This window comes from Calidris pugnax, unplaced genomic scaffold, assembly GCF_001431845.1.
Source record: "Calidris pugnax isolate Ruff unplaced genomic scaffold, ASM143184v1 scaffold81, whole genome shotgun sequence".
NCBI lineage: Eukaryota > Metazoa > Chordata > Aves > Charadriiformes > Scolopacidae > Calidris > Calidris pugnax.
Genome location: NW_015090880.1, coordinates 1,980,324 through 1,997,412, shown reverse-complemented (window position 1 = coordinate 1,997,412; position 17,089 = coordinate 1,980,324). Strand labels below are relative to the sequence as shown.

Sequence of the window (17,089 nt, the reverse complement as noted above, 5' to 3'; positions counted from 1 at the left end):
CCGTGTGTCCCGTCCTGTCCCTCCCTGCCCTCCCCAGTCAGGAGTGAATAAGCCCCAGTACAATCTGCTGACTGGAAAAAAAGCATGTAGCATAGGCAATGTAAGTAGTTTTAAAAAACCAAAAATAATTAAAAAAAAAACAAACAAACAACCCAGAAGCCCTGAGCCAAACCGTTTCTGTACCACTAACATACCACTATGACTAGTTTGGTCTTTTCTTACAGTATTTGAGGTTTCTCACACAAACAGAATTGTTGTTCTCCACTCAGAGGAGGAGAACATGTTGGGAATCTCCAGAGTTGCCCGTGGCCGGTGCTGGGAGCTGCGGTGGGAGCCGTGTCTTGTGGGCTCCTTCCCCACCCAGCTCCTGTGTGCTTTCTTCTGCAAAGGCATCCACGTAGGTGCTCTGTAGGAGAGTGCCTCCCAAGCGGTGAGAATTATATGCCGCTTCATTAAAAAAAAAATAAATTAAAAAATTAGCCGTTTACGCAAGAAAAGGAAGAGTTTGCAGAGAAAAGCTGTGGAACTGAAGCAGAGCTCTGAGGAGGGACAGGGTGTGTTTCAATCCGCTCAGCTGCTGCTGAGGAGAAATCACTCCCAACATTAGAAGCTGGCAGCGGAGCTGGGCATGCGTTTGGAAGACCTTGCAGGGGGCTGGGTGAGAAGCTCAAAGAGCACATCTGCCACCTTGTCACAAAGCAGTGAGGAATTAGAGGGAGGGAGATGGCGTGTGAGACACGTTGCTGTGGTTCTTCAGTGCTGAGCGAGCAGCACCCGGGAAGGTTGCTGATATGGTGAGTGGGCGCCCACACAACGTGCGCTTTCTCATTTCCAGTAGCCATAAGGGCTTCAGGGTGGGTACAGTGACAGCAGATTATTTTTTTTTTTGATGCCTACTGTCCAGATGCATCCGATAAGTGGAGCTCCCAAGCAGGGTACAAAGCCAGCATCCTGGTAAGTCTCTCGGCAGGAAACGATGGGCTGGAATCTCATCTGAGTGACTCCAAACTAACTTGTAGGTTTAGTCCTCTAGCTATTAGGATTCTGGAAAATAAGGGGGCAGAGAAGGAAGCAGACACTGAAGATGCACCATGATCTATTATAGGAAAGAGAAGAAAATATGGGATGCTGCCAGAAAGGAAAGAAGGTATGATAAAAGCAAGGGATGTAGTAAGTAGGGTTCGGTCGAATAGTATTTGGCGAATGTATTTGACAAATTTCCCAGGTACTCGTCAAATATGACATGTGCACTCTGCAGTATTCAATCAGCTGTGTAACTGGCCAAATACTATCTGCTGAAAACTGGCAAAATGAAATGAGCGATACTTATACATTTGGCTATTTTTTTTCTTCCTAGTATTGAAGAAAGTTTGGCAGTAAATAATTCCAGAACAAGTAGAAAGTTGTTATGTTATGTTTAATCCCGTACAGTGCATGATGAACATTATGCAGTGGCTGTGGCTTTTGATGGCATTGCTGAGCAGATATTTTTCACCATGGGTAGTCCTTTTAAGACATTACAGGCCCTAAGCACGTGTATTTTTTTAGGCTTGATGAGATGTTCTCATGGCAGGTCTAAAGATCCCTTAGTGTTACAAGCATCCTCCTTGATTTGATTAGTGCTGTTTTAAGGTAACTGCATTATATAATGGCCACACATCTTCTGAGCCTAATTTAAGCCAGAAATCCCAATTGCTATGTGAAACATGAAATGCATTACCATCGTAATAAGCCTTCGTAATCAAATTAGTTTTGTCCCATATTTAATTTAGTCTTTGTCCTGGAGAAAATTAAAGAAGCCAAGGAAAGATTCGGTGTAATTGTACTCTATACCATGTGGAGTTTTGACAGTCTTATGTCATAACAATGTGTAATGACTTGTTCATGTGGTTAATGAAGGTTGAGAAACAGATACCACTATACATTCTAATGTCGTTCTAAATCTTTGAAGAGTGTTCCTATTTAATATTCCCATGACATGACTGTTGCTTAATCGGGACGTTACTCTTGCTGTTTCCCAAACTCAGTGCTGTCATCATTATGATTACCGGTGTACAATATGTCCTCTTTTGTGTTTTGTGCCCTTTAAAATTATTTTCTGAGTAGTTTGGGAAGTTCCTCTTTACTTTCAATTTAATCTCAGGACGAGAGGGATATATTGCACTGAGATTATCTCTGTGTGGGATGATCAGAGTAACCCGTTTGACTCTTGATACTTCTTTTTTTGGCCCTTTTGTTCACTAAGAGCAGGCGTTTCAGTCAGATCAAATGTTAGTACTACCATTCTTGTTGGAGCACATATATGTGTATATAATCCTGAATAGGGAGAAAATCCATGGGGAAAAAGCGATTTACTCTGAATGTTTGCATATGCAAATTTTAGATGCATAGAACTGTTGAGTCCACTTAATCTCTCTGATCTCTTAATTTTTATGCACTTCATTATTTTCCATAATTGTTGTCTCAAGATGCTCCCTGCATGTAACCAGCCTCTGCAAGGAACAACTCTCATATTCTAGGTCTCAATCTTTCTCAAGTTACTCTGCATGAGAATGGACCTCTCAAACCTTTAAGACCTTGGAGTTTTACTTTCTACTTTTGCTTAGAAAGCCTCTTTGACAGATTGATTCTAAGGGGTCGGGTCAAATTGAACCATTTAGGATCAAATCAGAAACTACAGAGCATTTGGTTACAGTTGCATTTTCACAATTTGGAGATCCTGTTTGGCACAAGTGCAATTCCACATTGATCCAAAGCACGCGAAGGGCAGAGCAGTGGTGATGGGCACACTTTAACCATTTTCTTTAATTCTTTGGGTTTTGAATGGACCCTGTGGGGTTTTTTTGCTGATGTGCATTCCCTGGAGAAGTTCTGTCCTGGCATTCCCTGTTGGAATCTCTTGTGTTCAGTTGTCCAGTTCACCTCCTTGCTGGTAGAACAGGAGGAGGTTAGCTCATTCCCTCCACTTATCTCGTGTTTATGACTGGTGAGCAGGAGGGTGTATTTATGCCTTCCTTTCTCTTGGGAGTCCATTTTTATTGTGGCAGTTATTGTTTCTGCCTTTCCTTAATCCTTGAGGGGTCACAGGGGCAGTGTCCAGTTTGCACAGTCGTCACATCTTCCTGTTCTTTACCCTTCATATAAACAACATTTGCAACGTTATTTGAATCTGTCCAAGAGGCACGAACTGTTCTAAGGCTGTCTCTCACCTAACTAGAATATGGGCTGTTCTGTCTGCACCTCGAGGAGGGGACATAAAGACGATGCAGTGTCCAGGAGCAATGACTTATTTATTGTCCCGCCTATTCAGGAGCATAGCTCTGGGCAACACTAAAAATTAGCTGCATGCTTCTGAGAAAGATCTGGCATAAGTTGGCATTTGGGGAATGTCTTCTGCTGAAGTGGCCACTCGGATAAAATATTGCAAATAAACAACTTTTGTTTTTTGCTGACAAGGAGGGAAGCAATCGCGAGGGAACAGAACCTGACTTGACTTCTCATTTCTTTGCAGCCTTGTGGATGATCGGTGTGTTGTGCAGCCAGAAGCAGGTGATCTTAACAACCCACCCAAAAAATTCAGAGGTAAGTTTGTTAGACACATAATAGCCCTTCCGGCTGGAAGAAATCCTTCATTTGGTGCAATTATGTGTAGCTATTTTTGATCTCTGTGCTTTGTATAGAATATTTTGGTGTTATCTTCTTCCACAAAGGGCAACCCACGAGGTAAAATAAAAATATATGGGTGTGAATGTGTGAAGTGAGTTGTGGGACTTTTCTGAGGAATGCTTTGTCCAGGGATGGAGATGGAATTGCTGTTTGAGGTCGCCTTTCAGACTTGTTCAAACTCAGAGGGTCTCTGTAAGTTTAATTTCTTCCTATCTCAGTGAAGAGGAAAATGAAAAGGAGCAAACGTTTGTAACAATTATTGTTGTCTGACCTCATTTGATACCAACTATGTTTGACTTTACTTTCATTCTGCCAGGAAACTTAAGCTTAGTGATAAGAAATTAACGCCTGTTTCTTTGCACGGTTTGGCTAGGGCTGATTTGTTTAAGAAAAATCTCAAGCAGGAAGATAAGCACTACGGGGATTTTTATTTGGAAAAGCCTTCTTGAATTTTTCTTTTTTCACCCTTTGGTTTCATCTTTTGCCCGAAGGGGAGCTCAGACAAATATTCTAAAAATTTCATCTACCTTTTATTGCTGTTCTCAGATGTAGCAACAACTGTTTGTCTTGATTTTTTTGTTGGAGGAATGGTGTTTCTGTGATTATGCTTTGCCTTTATCAGGGACTCAGAATTACCATAGTTCTGTTCGGGTTTGGCCAGAACTGCAGGTGATTGCCCTTGAAAATCATACACCTTCTGTACTGCTTGTACTTGCTGTTTGGTTTGTATTTTTTTGGTTTTTGCCATGACATGAAGGTGTCTCATGAAATGAAACACGCTTTTTAAAATATTGCTGTGAGTTCTGGTTGGTTTTTCTCCCTTTTTACTGGAAAACTAAATCACTGATGATTCAAATACTGAAGAGGCAACCTGGGGAAGTTCTAGCATTCAATGCTAAGCTCTCCAGAAAAGGAACAATGGTGTCATGTGAACCAGAGCCCTGACTCTAGGCATTTCTTGACGTGAAAATCATATGAAGGCATAAAGCCAGATTTGACTGAGACTGCTGGGTGTAGAAGGAGGGGAGAGAGAGAGAGAAAAGAATGAGAAAAAGGCAATTCTTGCTAGCACAGTTTAGGAACTGCAAGTACAGAGAGACATTTGTCTGACATAAAACATTGTGGTTAGACATTGTAAATGTTCTCATATTACTTATAATTTATACACGGAGAAAGAATGGTGTGAACCTTTTCCAACCTTTGTAGTCACTTCACTAAAGCTTTCATGGGGAAGTTTATGCTTAATGGTAAATGGCAACAAAAGTCGTAAAACTTTAGCAGGCATTTCTGTTCTTTATACACATGCTTTGTCAGTGCAGTTTAAGATAAAATGCTTTCCACGATAAATGCGTTCAGAAGAAGTAATAATGAAGTTTATCGCACCATCTTCAACACAAATGGAAAATACCCCCTTTTTTTTTATTAATTATGAAGCAGAGGCTCCCAGAGGCTGGTGTGGGGTGTTGCAGGGGAGGTGTCAGGCATGGCCAGGAGCTCCAGCTGTGTCTCTGTGGTCTCACTTGCTGCTTTAATGGCACACTGCAGAAATACCTCCCCTGCAAATGGAACACAAGGTCTTCCCCAAGGTGCATTTATCCAAACAGCATTTCCATCTGGGATACAAAGCAACCGTGGGCATCTGGTGAGTGTAATTCAGTAGTGGCAGTGTTTAGCTTTGTCATACTTGAGATTTAGCCTTGGTTGCCTCGGGCAGCATCACAGGTACAGATCAGTAGCACAGGATCCCTTTCCACCTGCACAACAGGACCAAAATTAATCAAATAGAAGTGACTTGCATCACAGCTTTACATGGTGCTGGAAAAACACCTCTGTGCTATAACCTGTTTTACAGCCACGTGCAAATCCTCTTTCAAATGAGCTGTGCTTTAAGGCGTCCAGAGGCAGGTCTGTCAAATCTGCAGTCACCTTCTGGGGGGAACACTGAACGTGTGACATCGTGGCTGGTCTCAAGGATCCTGCTTTGGGTAGTATTTTTAAGAAACGTAATTCAAAGCATCTGTGGGCAGATGGAAACCAGTTGTAAATACAATTTTCATGCTTAATCAAAGTGGTGAGAGATCTCTGGAAGGAAGATTCACTGCTTAGGTATGCGTATACAACTCCAGGAAAATTCAGTGTGAAAGCAAAGCATCTATATCCAGTGGCAGAATTAATCCATCCTGCTTTTTTTTTTTCTTAGCTATAGGTGTTTCAGGTTTTAAAAAGTCTCGTTGCCTAGGCTACACTTAATCAGTTCCACCTCATGGCAGCAGCAAGGCCCTGGTCTAGAGGGTGGTGGGGTTTCTTTCTGCTTTAGACCCTTGAAATAGAGCAGAGCTGCTGTGCCCAGAGTGGTGGGAGATGCTCAGAGATGGGACCGATGGAACCTTTCACTCTGCTTGGAGGAAAACACACAGAGGTGTCCTGAGGACACAAGGGCTTGTGGTGTTGACAAAAGTTGTGGAAAAAGTAGGCTAACAGATTAATGTGGTGGTGGCAGAGCCCCTGATAGGCAAGAGGAGGCTGAGAGTAAGATGTGATGGAGCTCAGGTGAGATATGGAGTGTGGTGCGAAAGTATAAATGAGACATCAAATAAAAAAAAGTATTCAGGGGGTGTATTAATTAGATGGAAAAAAACTGAAGTGCCAGAGCTGGAAAGAACTCCAAAGAAAGGTATTAGTTCAGCACCCTCAAGTTACTGAGTGTTTACTAGTAGTTATTTCACATATTAAATGTTGTTGTGCCTCTAGGCCCTTCAAATATTAGTTGGATCACTTGAAGGTGTGAAGGCTGTGTGTTTTTTTTTCTTTGTCCCAGTCAGAAGCAGGTAACACCTGAAATAAGTGGTTTGAGGTTGGATGGTAATTATGATCTGTGAGATTTTAGTGGGATTTTTTTTTTTTCATTCTGGCTTTCTGAATCCACTTTAAATCTAGTGGTTTGGTTTTTTTTAAGGTACAGTTTTTCTCTGACCCTTTATGTTTTCAGCTCCAACTAATTCAAAAGTCCTCTAAAACTGCCTTGCAAAACGTTAAGACTTAGAGTGCATTCATTAGGGTGCTGCTTCTTAAAAATGTTCATAGGAAAATTCTTGTGAAAGCGTATTTTACTTAACTGGGCTGAATATACTGTGTACAGATGAGATTCCTGGAAAAAATCCTAGTTGTATGAGTCTCCAAAAAAATGAAGTGTGACACTTCCTTGGTTATCTGCACTGCTTTGAGCAGCAACAACAACAACAAAAAAGACAATTTATGTATCTTGTAAGGCTAGAGTTGCTGCTCTAATTGCTGGGTTTGAGTAGGACTGTGCATGTGAATAGTGACTATAAATGAACATCCTTTTAATATGCATGGGTTTATGTGGAAAGTATGAACTACAGCTGACCCTCTGGCGAGGCTGAAAGCACCCTGGTTTCATTAGAAATCCTTCTTTTCCAAATTACAGTCAGACCTAGCGATAGCTGCGAAGCCGAAGCAGAGCCCGGGGCTGATTATTTTGTGTTTTAGCTGCTGGTTCTGTGCTGTGTTAGTTCGTGTGTTCTTTTGCAGAGGTTTTATTTGTCTTGGTTCTCTATTGGAACTTTAGTGCTGTGCTGAGGAAAATGTGTTTGCTTCATGCAAGACACGGCTATCACAGCAAACGGGGCTGTCTGACAGCCTTCTCCCGACATTCCCTACAGTGCTGGATTTGGGATGCAGATCTCTCTGCCAGGGATCCGGGAGTTTTGCAAGAACTACACGGAATGCAGGGAAAAAGGGCACTTATTGGGTTAATTTGTCCGGCGGCTCCCTCCTTCCAGAACATTGTTTTAGTAGTTGCTGGGCAACACTCTTTTTTTGGCAAGATGTTCAAGGAATGAACCCATATCTTAGACTTAAAATACCCTCATGGTGAAGCAGAAGATGAGTAGTTCAAATTCTGTTTGTTCTTTTGATCCTAATTTCTGAATATTGCCTTTCCTGAAGCCTTGGGTCGGGCTGGGCTGGTGGGTGGGGGTTGGCACTGAGGGTCTCAGCCGTTCCACTGCGAGAACATCTTCAGCAGAAGAAATAACCTGGATGTTACAGGGAAAGATGTATTAAAATATGTATATATGTACACCCCCAATTCTTTTGATGGATTTCTCTTAAATTCACACTAAGCTCAGCATTGATGAAAGCCAATGAGCTTCTCCGTAACAGAAATATTTTGTTATATTTGGTTCTTCATAGCTTTGCCATCAATGGTGTGAAGCCCATATACTCCTGCTTTGATTCGTACGAAGGAAACCATATCATTTATGCAGTACTGATAGAGGCTGTGGGGTTATGCTCCATACATAGGGGGTTATTTAGGCTTATTTAGCCAATGCAAGCTTGTTTGGAGTTTGGCTTTAGAACTGAGATGAAGGGAATTTTAAGCTGAAGGGTCACATACAGAGTTTTCCCAAACACTTCAGAATATTAAAAAACAAACTAAACCAATTACACAGATTCCTCTGCCTGGTAGCTTTGGAAAAATAGTGATAGTGTCTAGAAGTGCCCTTGCTAGGTACTAAGGTAGTTCAGTACCACCCCCTGGGCTCATCAAAGAGAACTTGTTGCAGTATAATAAGTCTTCAGGTATCATGTGTTTGGCTTGAGATGAGCATGTAGCCTCAGGTCCTCTTGCTCTCTGTGTGTTCTCCACACAGACTTTTCCAAATCCACTGCGGTGGAAGCAATTCTATCAGTTCAGGTTGCTTTTAAACTTCGATGTGAAATAGTCTGCAGTGTATGACTTTGTGCATACGTTAGATGGGTTGGAGTGGGTGTTGTGCAGAGGGTTCAGGGCATAGTCCTGGAATGATGGTGAGAAAAGAGAGGTGAGAAGAAGACCTGGGCTGCATGGCCAAATTCAGGCTTCTTTTTCTCTTTGAACATGGGATTTCTTAATGCTTGTGAAATGTTTGGGTATATTATTAAGGTGACTACATTCCTTCAAGGAATATTTAAACTAATGTCTAAATAATGGCTTTTTTTCACTCTGATCACTATATTTTAGCAGATAAAATAGCAGGATTTGTTTTTTTGTGAAGGAGGCAGAACTTTGGAGAGTGCTTGAGTGCTAAGTTCAAAGCTTAGCGTGGTGGTTGATCTTGAAGAGAAATAAATTGCCTGCAGTAGGAAAGTGGTGTCTCCTCAGTTTTGAGATGTCCAAGACAGACTAAAATGCACTTGCTGAATACCAAAAGGAGGAAGTGGGGCAACACAAGTTAACACCTACTTAATTAACTTCTCTGCTTTTCCTGGGACCCACATGCCAGAAAAAGAAATGATGTTTCTTAGCCTCTTTTTAAAAGGTGTACTAAGATCCCAGTTTAGCGTAAAACTAAAGGAAACTTTAGGGGGGTGGCACAATGGAAGAGGGGAAAAAAAGGATAAAAATACAGTCTAATGCTGTGCCTATGGTTTTTCATTATTTAAAATTGAAGCATTGGTCACTTCGTGTAGGAAAACCCTTTCAATCTTGCTGAATTAGGCTATGGTTATAATATCCAAAGTACATTTTTGCTGCCTTGAGGAGGAATCCTTTGGTATGATTCTAAGTATTTATAGAACTGTACTAGAAAACTGCCAACTGCTCGTACGCATTTGAATTTGGTGCCCTTTATACGATGAAGAAATCTTGAGCACTGTCTCTAAAATGTGCATCTTGAGCACTGTCTCTAAAATGTGCATCTTGAGCACTGTCTCTAAAATGTGCATCTTTAGCCCACCGCATCCTACGTACAAGCAGATGTTACAGGCAATTGTCGCTCTGGCATTTAGGTATCTCAAAAAACTGACAAGTCAGAAGCGTTGTGTTTTCATAGAGAAATGTGCATTGTAGCTGCCGAAACTTGGAAAACCCTGGGAGAGAGGAGATCCTAATCAAGAGGGGATGCACCAGTTAAATGAAGGCATTAGATGAGGGGAGGTGGTGGGTGATGTGCACTGCTGGCTCTGCTTGCCCTTGGTGGCTTCAGAGGGACACTGTGGACACCTCATCTCCAAACATTTTTGACCACAGGCTTTGTGGTGGTACCAGGCTCATGAATGACCACCCACATGGCTTCTCCTATTAGCAAGAAGAGGAGGAATTGGAGCTCTCCTGTTATGAGCAGAGCTGGAGAATAGGTTTTGGACTCTGCGTAGCTGCTGTATTGTCATTTATTTAATTGTCCGAAAAATAGCTTTCCTTGCCTTGAAATCCAGTAGTGATTGGATGCAGCAACCAAAGGGAAGCCCTTTTTCTTTTTCTCCATAGTGGAGAGTGAATCAGAAAGCTGATTTTGTTCAATTTGCCATGTGTATTGCAGTGTGGTTCCTTACTGGCCAATTAAGCAAGGCAAGTCCCTAGTCCAGTGGGTGGCTCTGTGTGCTGAAGCACCAGGACATCCTGAAGACATTCCAGCTCCGTGATGCTGATGTGCTTTGCTGATATAGTGAATAAATGATCGGCTAAATAATTACTGGTTTAATTGAGATGGTTTAGCATGGTTTTTTTTCTTTGTCTTAGTGATGGGGTACCATAAGATACCAAGACCAGAATGAGAAGGGTCTGGGTGGCACAGATTGAGAGGGTCTGGTAAATTTAGTGTTAAAAAGTTGTTGATAGTGAACAGAGGAAGACGAGGAGGGTTTGCTTGGGGTACAAGGCGGAGGCTGTGGTCAAACAGCTGTCTGCCAGCCTCTGCTGCTGAAGTGCTTTCATCTTCCACGTTTCACATCTAGATGAAGGCAGAGCAAAGCCCCTTTGAAATAGCAAGTGGCCATTAGTATGCAGAACCAGAACGCTGTATGACAACTGCAATCTGTTGGTGAAGGTACTGCAAAGGAATGAGGGGGGATTTAATTGAACTCCTAGTGTGAAGTTATACGATCTGTGCACTTCGTTTCCCCATCTGAAATGCCATTCCCATGCAGGATATCAGGGAATAGGTGCTGGTGTTGTGGCCGGGTCCTAAAAATGAAGAAACCAGCAAAGCACTACTTTGAACATTGATTCATTCTCAACAGCTCTCACAGGTTTGAGGTTTTTTTCACCCCCTGTGGAAAGTTCAGGGTATTTCAGGTAGGATCGAGGGAGGGATTGCCAAAAAGCAATGCTTAGCTATTAAGTAGAACAGTACTGTTAATAAACCTAGCCCCAACCTTGTAGACAAAAGAATACTGTGGCTTTGTTGCCATAGTTTCAGTGCAAAAGCTGACCTTAGCTACAATAACATTCGGTTAGAAAGAACTAGCTAATCAGTTTTCTAAAATTAGTGTGTTCCCTAGTACATAAGCCAGTATGAACAGGATATTTAATGAAATATTATACTTAGTCACAAGAGCCCAAGGGAGTGAAATGCCTTGATGAATTGTGGGGGTGGGGTGACATTGGTGCCTATCTTTTAATATAGCAAAGTTATTAAAATTTGTGGCTTGCTTAATATTTAGGGTAGCTCAACCATTGCCTTCTTCTGTGCACTCAATCTACTTTGCTCTTATTCCTTTTAAAAGCTCTCAGGGTCTGTTCTGTAAGCTGGGAAGATGGAGCTGCTGGTGTGTCTCATCGATACTAAGTACTTCCAGAGGACCTTCAAATAAACTTCAGAGCTCACGTTGTGCTTTTTGTTAGTGCAGCCCCAGGGCTTTGGAGATGAAGGGCTCTTATGCATACAGAAGGATGTAAATGCTGAAGCAGATGGGTAAAGTCATGAAGTTTGTGGGGGAAAAAAAACGAGGGAAGCAATCTCTCAGGTATTCAGTACAAGACAACTTCAGCTTTTCACTGTTTTTTTTTTTTCTAAAGTGCTGAGAAACTTAAGGGAGAGATTCAGAGAGGCTGGTCGGTGAGGTCTGGCGTGTCAGATATTGCCATTAGTCCAGAACGCATGACTTGAGAGGGCACTCATTATGCCTGAGCCTCATTGACCTAGCCTTGGGTGAGATCTTTATCAAGCTGTGGTAACCTAGAATCAAAGATTGTTTCTCAGCAATAGGGGAACTGTGATGAATGATCAGGTTTTTCTTGCGTTGTCAGGGTTTAATCCCAGCTGGCAGCTAGGACCACGCAGCCGCTCGAGCAGTTCTCCTTCCCCCAGGAGGGCAGGGAGAAAAGGAGGGGAAAGGGAAAGGAAGAAAACCTCGTGGGTCGAGATAAAGACAGCTTAATAGAGCAGTAACAGAAAAGGAAAATAATAATAATAGTACTAGTGGTAATAATAATGATGATGATAACTGCACAAGTCACTCTCACCACCCAGTGAACTCATGCCTTCCTGAGCAGTGATCACAGAATCCTGCCCCCTGGATAACCCCCATTTAGATACTGAGCCTGATATCTGTGGAATGGAATATTCCATTGGACATTCCATCTATGGCCATTCCATTCAGCTTCTGTGGGGAGCTGAAAAGAGTCCTCGGAAAGTATAAACATCGACTAGCAACGAACTAAACCAATATGTGTTATTGGCATTCCTTTCACAGCAATCACTAGAAAGAAAGTTAACTCTTTCCCAGCTGGTTATTTGGGTATTATATGTAAGAAAAATATGTAATATGCAAATTTGGGATGGGGGGGTTAGGCGAGCTGTCACTTCTGTTTGAAATGTAAGTTCTCGTTCAGCCTGCTCGGTGTTTCTGCCTTCCTGCCGTATTGCCCACGTAGCTTTCTGGAGTCACCAGCACACTGAATTTTTCTCGCTGCAGGTTTGGAATGGCAGTTGACAGCTAAGGGAGCTGAACTGCCTTCTCTGCCAGTCTTGAGGAGCGGGATGGTGCCAGTGACACATGGCTTTGTTGGCAGGACCGGGGCGAGAGCCTGTGCCATCCCGCTCTCCATCCCTTCTTGCCGGCTGCATGGCGCAGTGATGAACGGTGCTCCCTGACTGCTGCTCCCTGGGAGGTACCAAATACATGGGAAGAAGGTTCAGGCAAGGAGCATCGAAAGCATCTGAATGACACAGATTTGGTGGTAGCTGCTGTTATTTCTGTTAGCCAGAGGGAGCTGTTAATGAATCCTCACCTGTGAATGAATCTGACAGTGCTTTGCAGCTGAGGTTAAATGCGCCTGTAATAAGTCAAAAGAAGCTGTAATTCACTGAATTTCCTGAGGCTTAGCTTTGGACTGTCCTGGATGTGCAGAAGCACAAATGTTTGGTGAGGACCGCAGTGGAGTTTGATTCAGAAGAAGGTTCTTCTCCCTGGGTGTGCTGCCACTTGCCCAGCTGAGCTGCCAGGCACATCCTCGCCGTGCTCTTGGTTCCGCTTCTGCGACATGTAGCTTATGACTGCGGGTAGAGCACACAGTCACGGGAAGGTGTGATACATCTTCTTGGCTCTGCCAATGCAGATGAGCAAGCTGATGCTTCAGAGCTTCCATTTTTCTGCCTTGTAGACCCAGCTGCCTTCCCCAGTATGCTTTAGGAAACCAGACCTAGCTCTTACTTTGGCAAAGGTATGAGTGATATCGCAAAGTTTTATTTCCCTTCACGTTTTTACGTGACCAAATTCAATTTCCTCTTACCCCTTGACTTGCTGTGGTCACGAGGTATTTCATTTTTCAGTGGGAGCAGATAAGTGGGCTGTGACAGCCCTGAGGATCTCATCTGTGTGGAACTCTTCAGAGACTCTGTTCTGTAGCATCTCACTGCTCTCTTGCTTTTAGGACAGTTAAGTTCTGTGCTGCTTGCAAGAGCAGTAAGTTATATTAAAAGATTTATTTATTTTACTTAAAAAATAAGACTTTATATTTTGAAAGGATTTATAGTTTAAAAATACTTTCCATATTGATTATTTGCTTAAGAAAATAGGAGATAAATATGCCAAGTACTAATACAGAGGAGGTCTTACAGGTACGGTGTCCAAGTGCCACATGGATGTCATGAGTTGGAGGAACCCAGCCTCAACCCAGAACTTCAATAATTTCACTTCTCATTTTCTGGGCATCCTGTTCTTCACTGAGCAGGACTCCTGAGCCAATGCAGTGGTATCTTCTCAGCTGTGAGCTCAGGGAAGTAATGTTGGAAGTAATGAAGTAATTTCAGGATGAAGTATTGTACTGAATGTGTCAACACCTGGGTGCTATTCCTCTTCTTCAATCATTGCTGCATTAATAGCACCTCCCGCAGAGTTCCTCACTTTGCTGGGTGGAGATCAAGGTGCTGGTGCCCATCTGTCAAGCTCCTTGCCATTTGGGACTTGTCTGCATTAAAAAAAAAATCTCCAGTCTTTCCTTTCTTTAAAGTTTGTGATCCAAATGCTGGGGAACAAGTGAATTGTCGGTGAAGGTTCTTGATCTGAAAACTGCATTTCGTTTTTTGCGATCCAGAAAGGAATTTGCTGCTCTGTGCTCAGTTTTGAATAGCACCTACTGGTTCTTTAGGAATAAACTGGAAATTAATCTGTTTCCTTGCTTGACAGCTGACTGGCTGGGGTGGGGAGTTGCAGAAATTAGCATTTAGTGGCCTCTAACAGATGCAGCCAGTATAAAGAAGCCTTGCATTTCTCACCTAGAAAAAGTATTGTTTGTAAACATACCTGTGCTGGGTTTTCTTGGTTGCTTTTCTTTAAAAAAAAAAAAAAAAGAGGGCATATGTGGGAGGCTGTTTCATGTGCACTGGCCTTTAAGCTTTTGGGTTTGTGGTCATAGCGAAGGATGAAACAATGTGGTGTTTGGTGCAGTTTTGTGGAAGTTCAGGTGGAGGCTTTTTTGCCAACTGGTATCCAGTAAGGGAGCCCTTTGTGCTGGTCTGGGTGCAGCCGAGCAGAGATGCTGAGAAACCTGAGCTCCGTGGCTCTGATTAAATGCAGCTGTTTTGCTGTGGAAGTCAGAATGTTCAGGTTGGCATGTCTCATGTCAACGTTTCAAGCACTGAAATCATAGAATCATAGAATTGCCCAGGCCAGAAGGGACCTCCAAAGGCCATCTAGTCCCACCTCCCCACAGTCAGCAGGGACACCCCTGCCTAGACCAGGTTGCCCAGGGCCTCGTCGAGCCTCTCCTTGAATATCTCCAGGGAAAGGGCCTCAACCACCTCCCTGGGCAACCTGTTCCAGTGCTCCACCACCCTCACAGTGAAGAACCCTCTCCTCATCTCCAATCTAAATCTGCTGTTCAAATAGCCCTTACGGGTTGACTGACACTACACGCGGCATTCCTCGGAAATTTTATTCTGATGAACAACTGATTATTCAGTCAAGTGAGAGAGTTTCTTATGTGTTAGGACTAACACTTCCTTCATACCTCATTTGTGAAAATAATCAGTGCCGAGTTCTCGGTGTTGGCAATTATCATCTGTTTTGATTCTGTAACGTGCAGCAGTTCAGTGAAAACATAACTCCTTGCGTTTTGGTTGAAGAGTCTTTCTGTAGCATGTTAAGTCAGGTTTTTCAGAATAAGAAATCACCTCCAGGCTCTACTGAGAGCAGAGAAACTGTGACGTTGCTGGAGAATGCAGGAGTTTCTCCTGCCTTGAATCAAAGGAAGTCTCTCCAAGATGGATTTTTATGAAGGACAGAGAAAGCTTTGCTATGCAAAAGCAATCTGGTGGCACTTAGACCTTGTATGTAGTGAATGTCAGCCCTTTTACTTGCCAAGGTTAAAAATTATACAGGGGGAAAAATAAACGCAGGACTTGTAGGCATGAGGAAGTGAGAGAGCTGGATGAGGGAGCAGCCGTCCTGAAAAGGAAAAAAATCAGAGCTCTATCTACAGAAATGCTTTCCCTCCCCTTCAGAGCAGCGCGTGGTCTCCAGCCGGCACCAGTGGACTTGAAACAAGCTCAGGCTGGTGGTGGCTCTGGGGTCTCTGGCACAGGTTTGTGTTAGGGATTCTTCTTCTCTTCTCTGTAAACCTCTGAAGTGATGATGCTGGGGCCAGAGAGAGAGGACTGAGCTGGGTATTTATCTCAGTGCTTGTCAGAACACCTCCCAAAAGCAGAAGTTGTACTGATCTGGTGGGTGCTCCATCAGTCTGGAAGTTTGGATTAATCAGCACCAAAGGCTTCAAGGGAAGGCTGAAGAACCAAGTGGTTTTGCTGGGTCACAGATGGCCTCAGCACAGACGACTTAATCAACGACAGCAGTTTTATGTTCATTTAAAAAGTTGTTCTTGTCAAAAGCAGCCGGGTGCCTTTGACTTGTCGCTCATGTTGTGACATCGATATTAAGCAAAAGTGCTTTTTTTGAGCATACACATGCACGAAAGTTTTCTGGGGGTTGTGTTGACTTATTTAGTTCTCTCCTTCAAAAGTGCATTTTCCTTATTGATCAAAAAGCAAATAATGTATCCCATATTCATATGATCACAGTGAAGGCTGATAAGAACTTGAGGTACTGTACTGAAGAGGACCTCGGTTACCCCATTTCCCTGGGGAACAAAACTTGTACCTTTGCTGGTTGCTGCAGGAGCCTTTGGCCACGCAAAGGGGATGGTGCCCGCGTGTGCCCAGTGCTGGGCAATGCACAGGGGAATAATCTTTCCCTGCTGCAAAGTACATGCCCTTGGAATAGGAATGCCAGTACCCTGGGAGCCAGCGGCTCAGGGATTGGAAGGTAAACTCTGAAGGCAATATAGATTTCACAGATAATTCTTGGTTATCATTGACAGGTTTTAAAATAAGCTTAGAATTTATATCCTCCCACTCCTTGTCAGGCAGATGGCCTTGGTCATGGGGAATGACAATGAAGAGAAGATCTTTCAAATATGATCTGCAAATTTAATTCCAAATATATATATTTTTTTCCATATGCTGTCAGTCATGTGCTTAAAGTTTTTGGGTTTTGTGAAGATTTGGGAAACTTGACAGATGATAATTCTGCATTGGGGTGAGAATTTGTCTGTAGAGAACTCTTTGGAGTTTAAAGGGCTTGTCTTACAGTCTCTTTATGGATTTGCTTGTGTGTATATGTACGTATTTATGTACACAAATTGTAAAACAAGGGAGTACACTATATAATTGTAGTAGCTTATGTTATGAGTATCTACTAATATTTCGCATCACCTTCTAATATTAATATTATGGTTGACTTTTAGTTTCTAATTTTTCTGATGCAAAAAAAAATTGGAGCAGGTGTTTTCATGTTTATTTGTTTCTAGTATTTAGCTGAAGTCACCTTGAAAGGTCAGCAGCCATCACCATAGTTTTTCAGTCTTCACAGTCCTCAGTGCTAAACAGTTGTTTTCAGGACCTCAAAAGCATGTGGGGAGCAGAGAAAGCCGTAGAGGGAACAAGTGTAATTAGTGCTTTGCCTCTACAGAATGTTTGATTGAGGGGAAGCCCTGCAGCTGTGCTGAGGCTAAACTCCTCTGGGGCTGTGTTTCCGGAGGGGTACCACAGTTCCTGGTGCTGCCTCTGCACCCCCAGCCAGCAGCCTTCAGCTGGGGAAGGGTTTTGAGAAGAGGGGGGTGTGTATGGGGTTGTTATTCTTA

At 42.9% G+C, this 17,089-nt stretch overlaps 1 protein-coding gene across 1 annotated transcript in view; it reads left to right on the top strand.

The window, feature by feature from the left end:
• ITPR1 (inositol 1,4,5-trisphosphate receptor, type 1) overlaps positions 1 to 17,089 on the top strand; it is a 191,774-nt gene that overhangs the window by 14,496 nt on the left and 160,189 nt on the right. Inside the window, exon 3 of the mRNA XM_014946800.1 lies at positions 3,512 to 3,582. Coding sequence (XP_014802286.1) covers positions 3,512 to 3,582 — 71 coding nt within the window. The remainder of the gene's footprint in view (positions 1 to 3,511; positions 3,583 to 17,089) is intronic.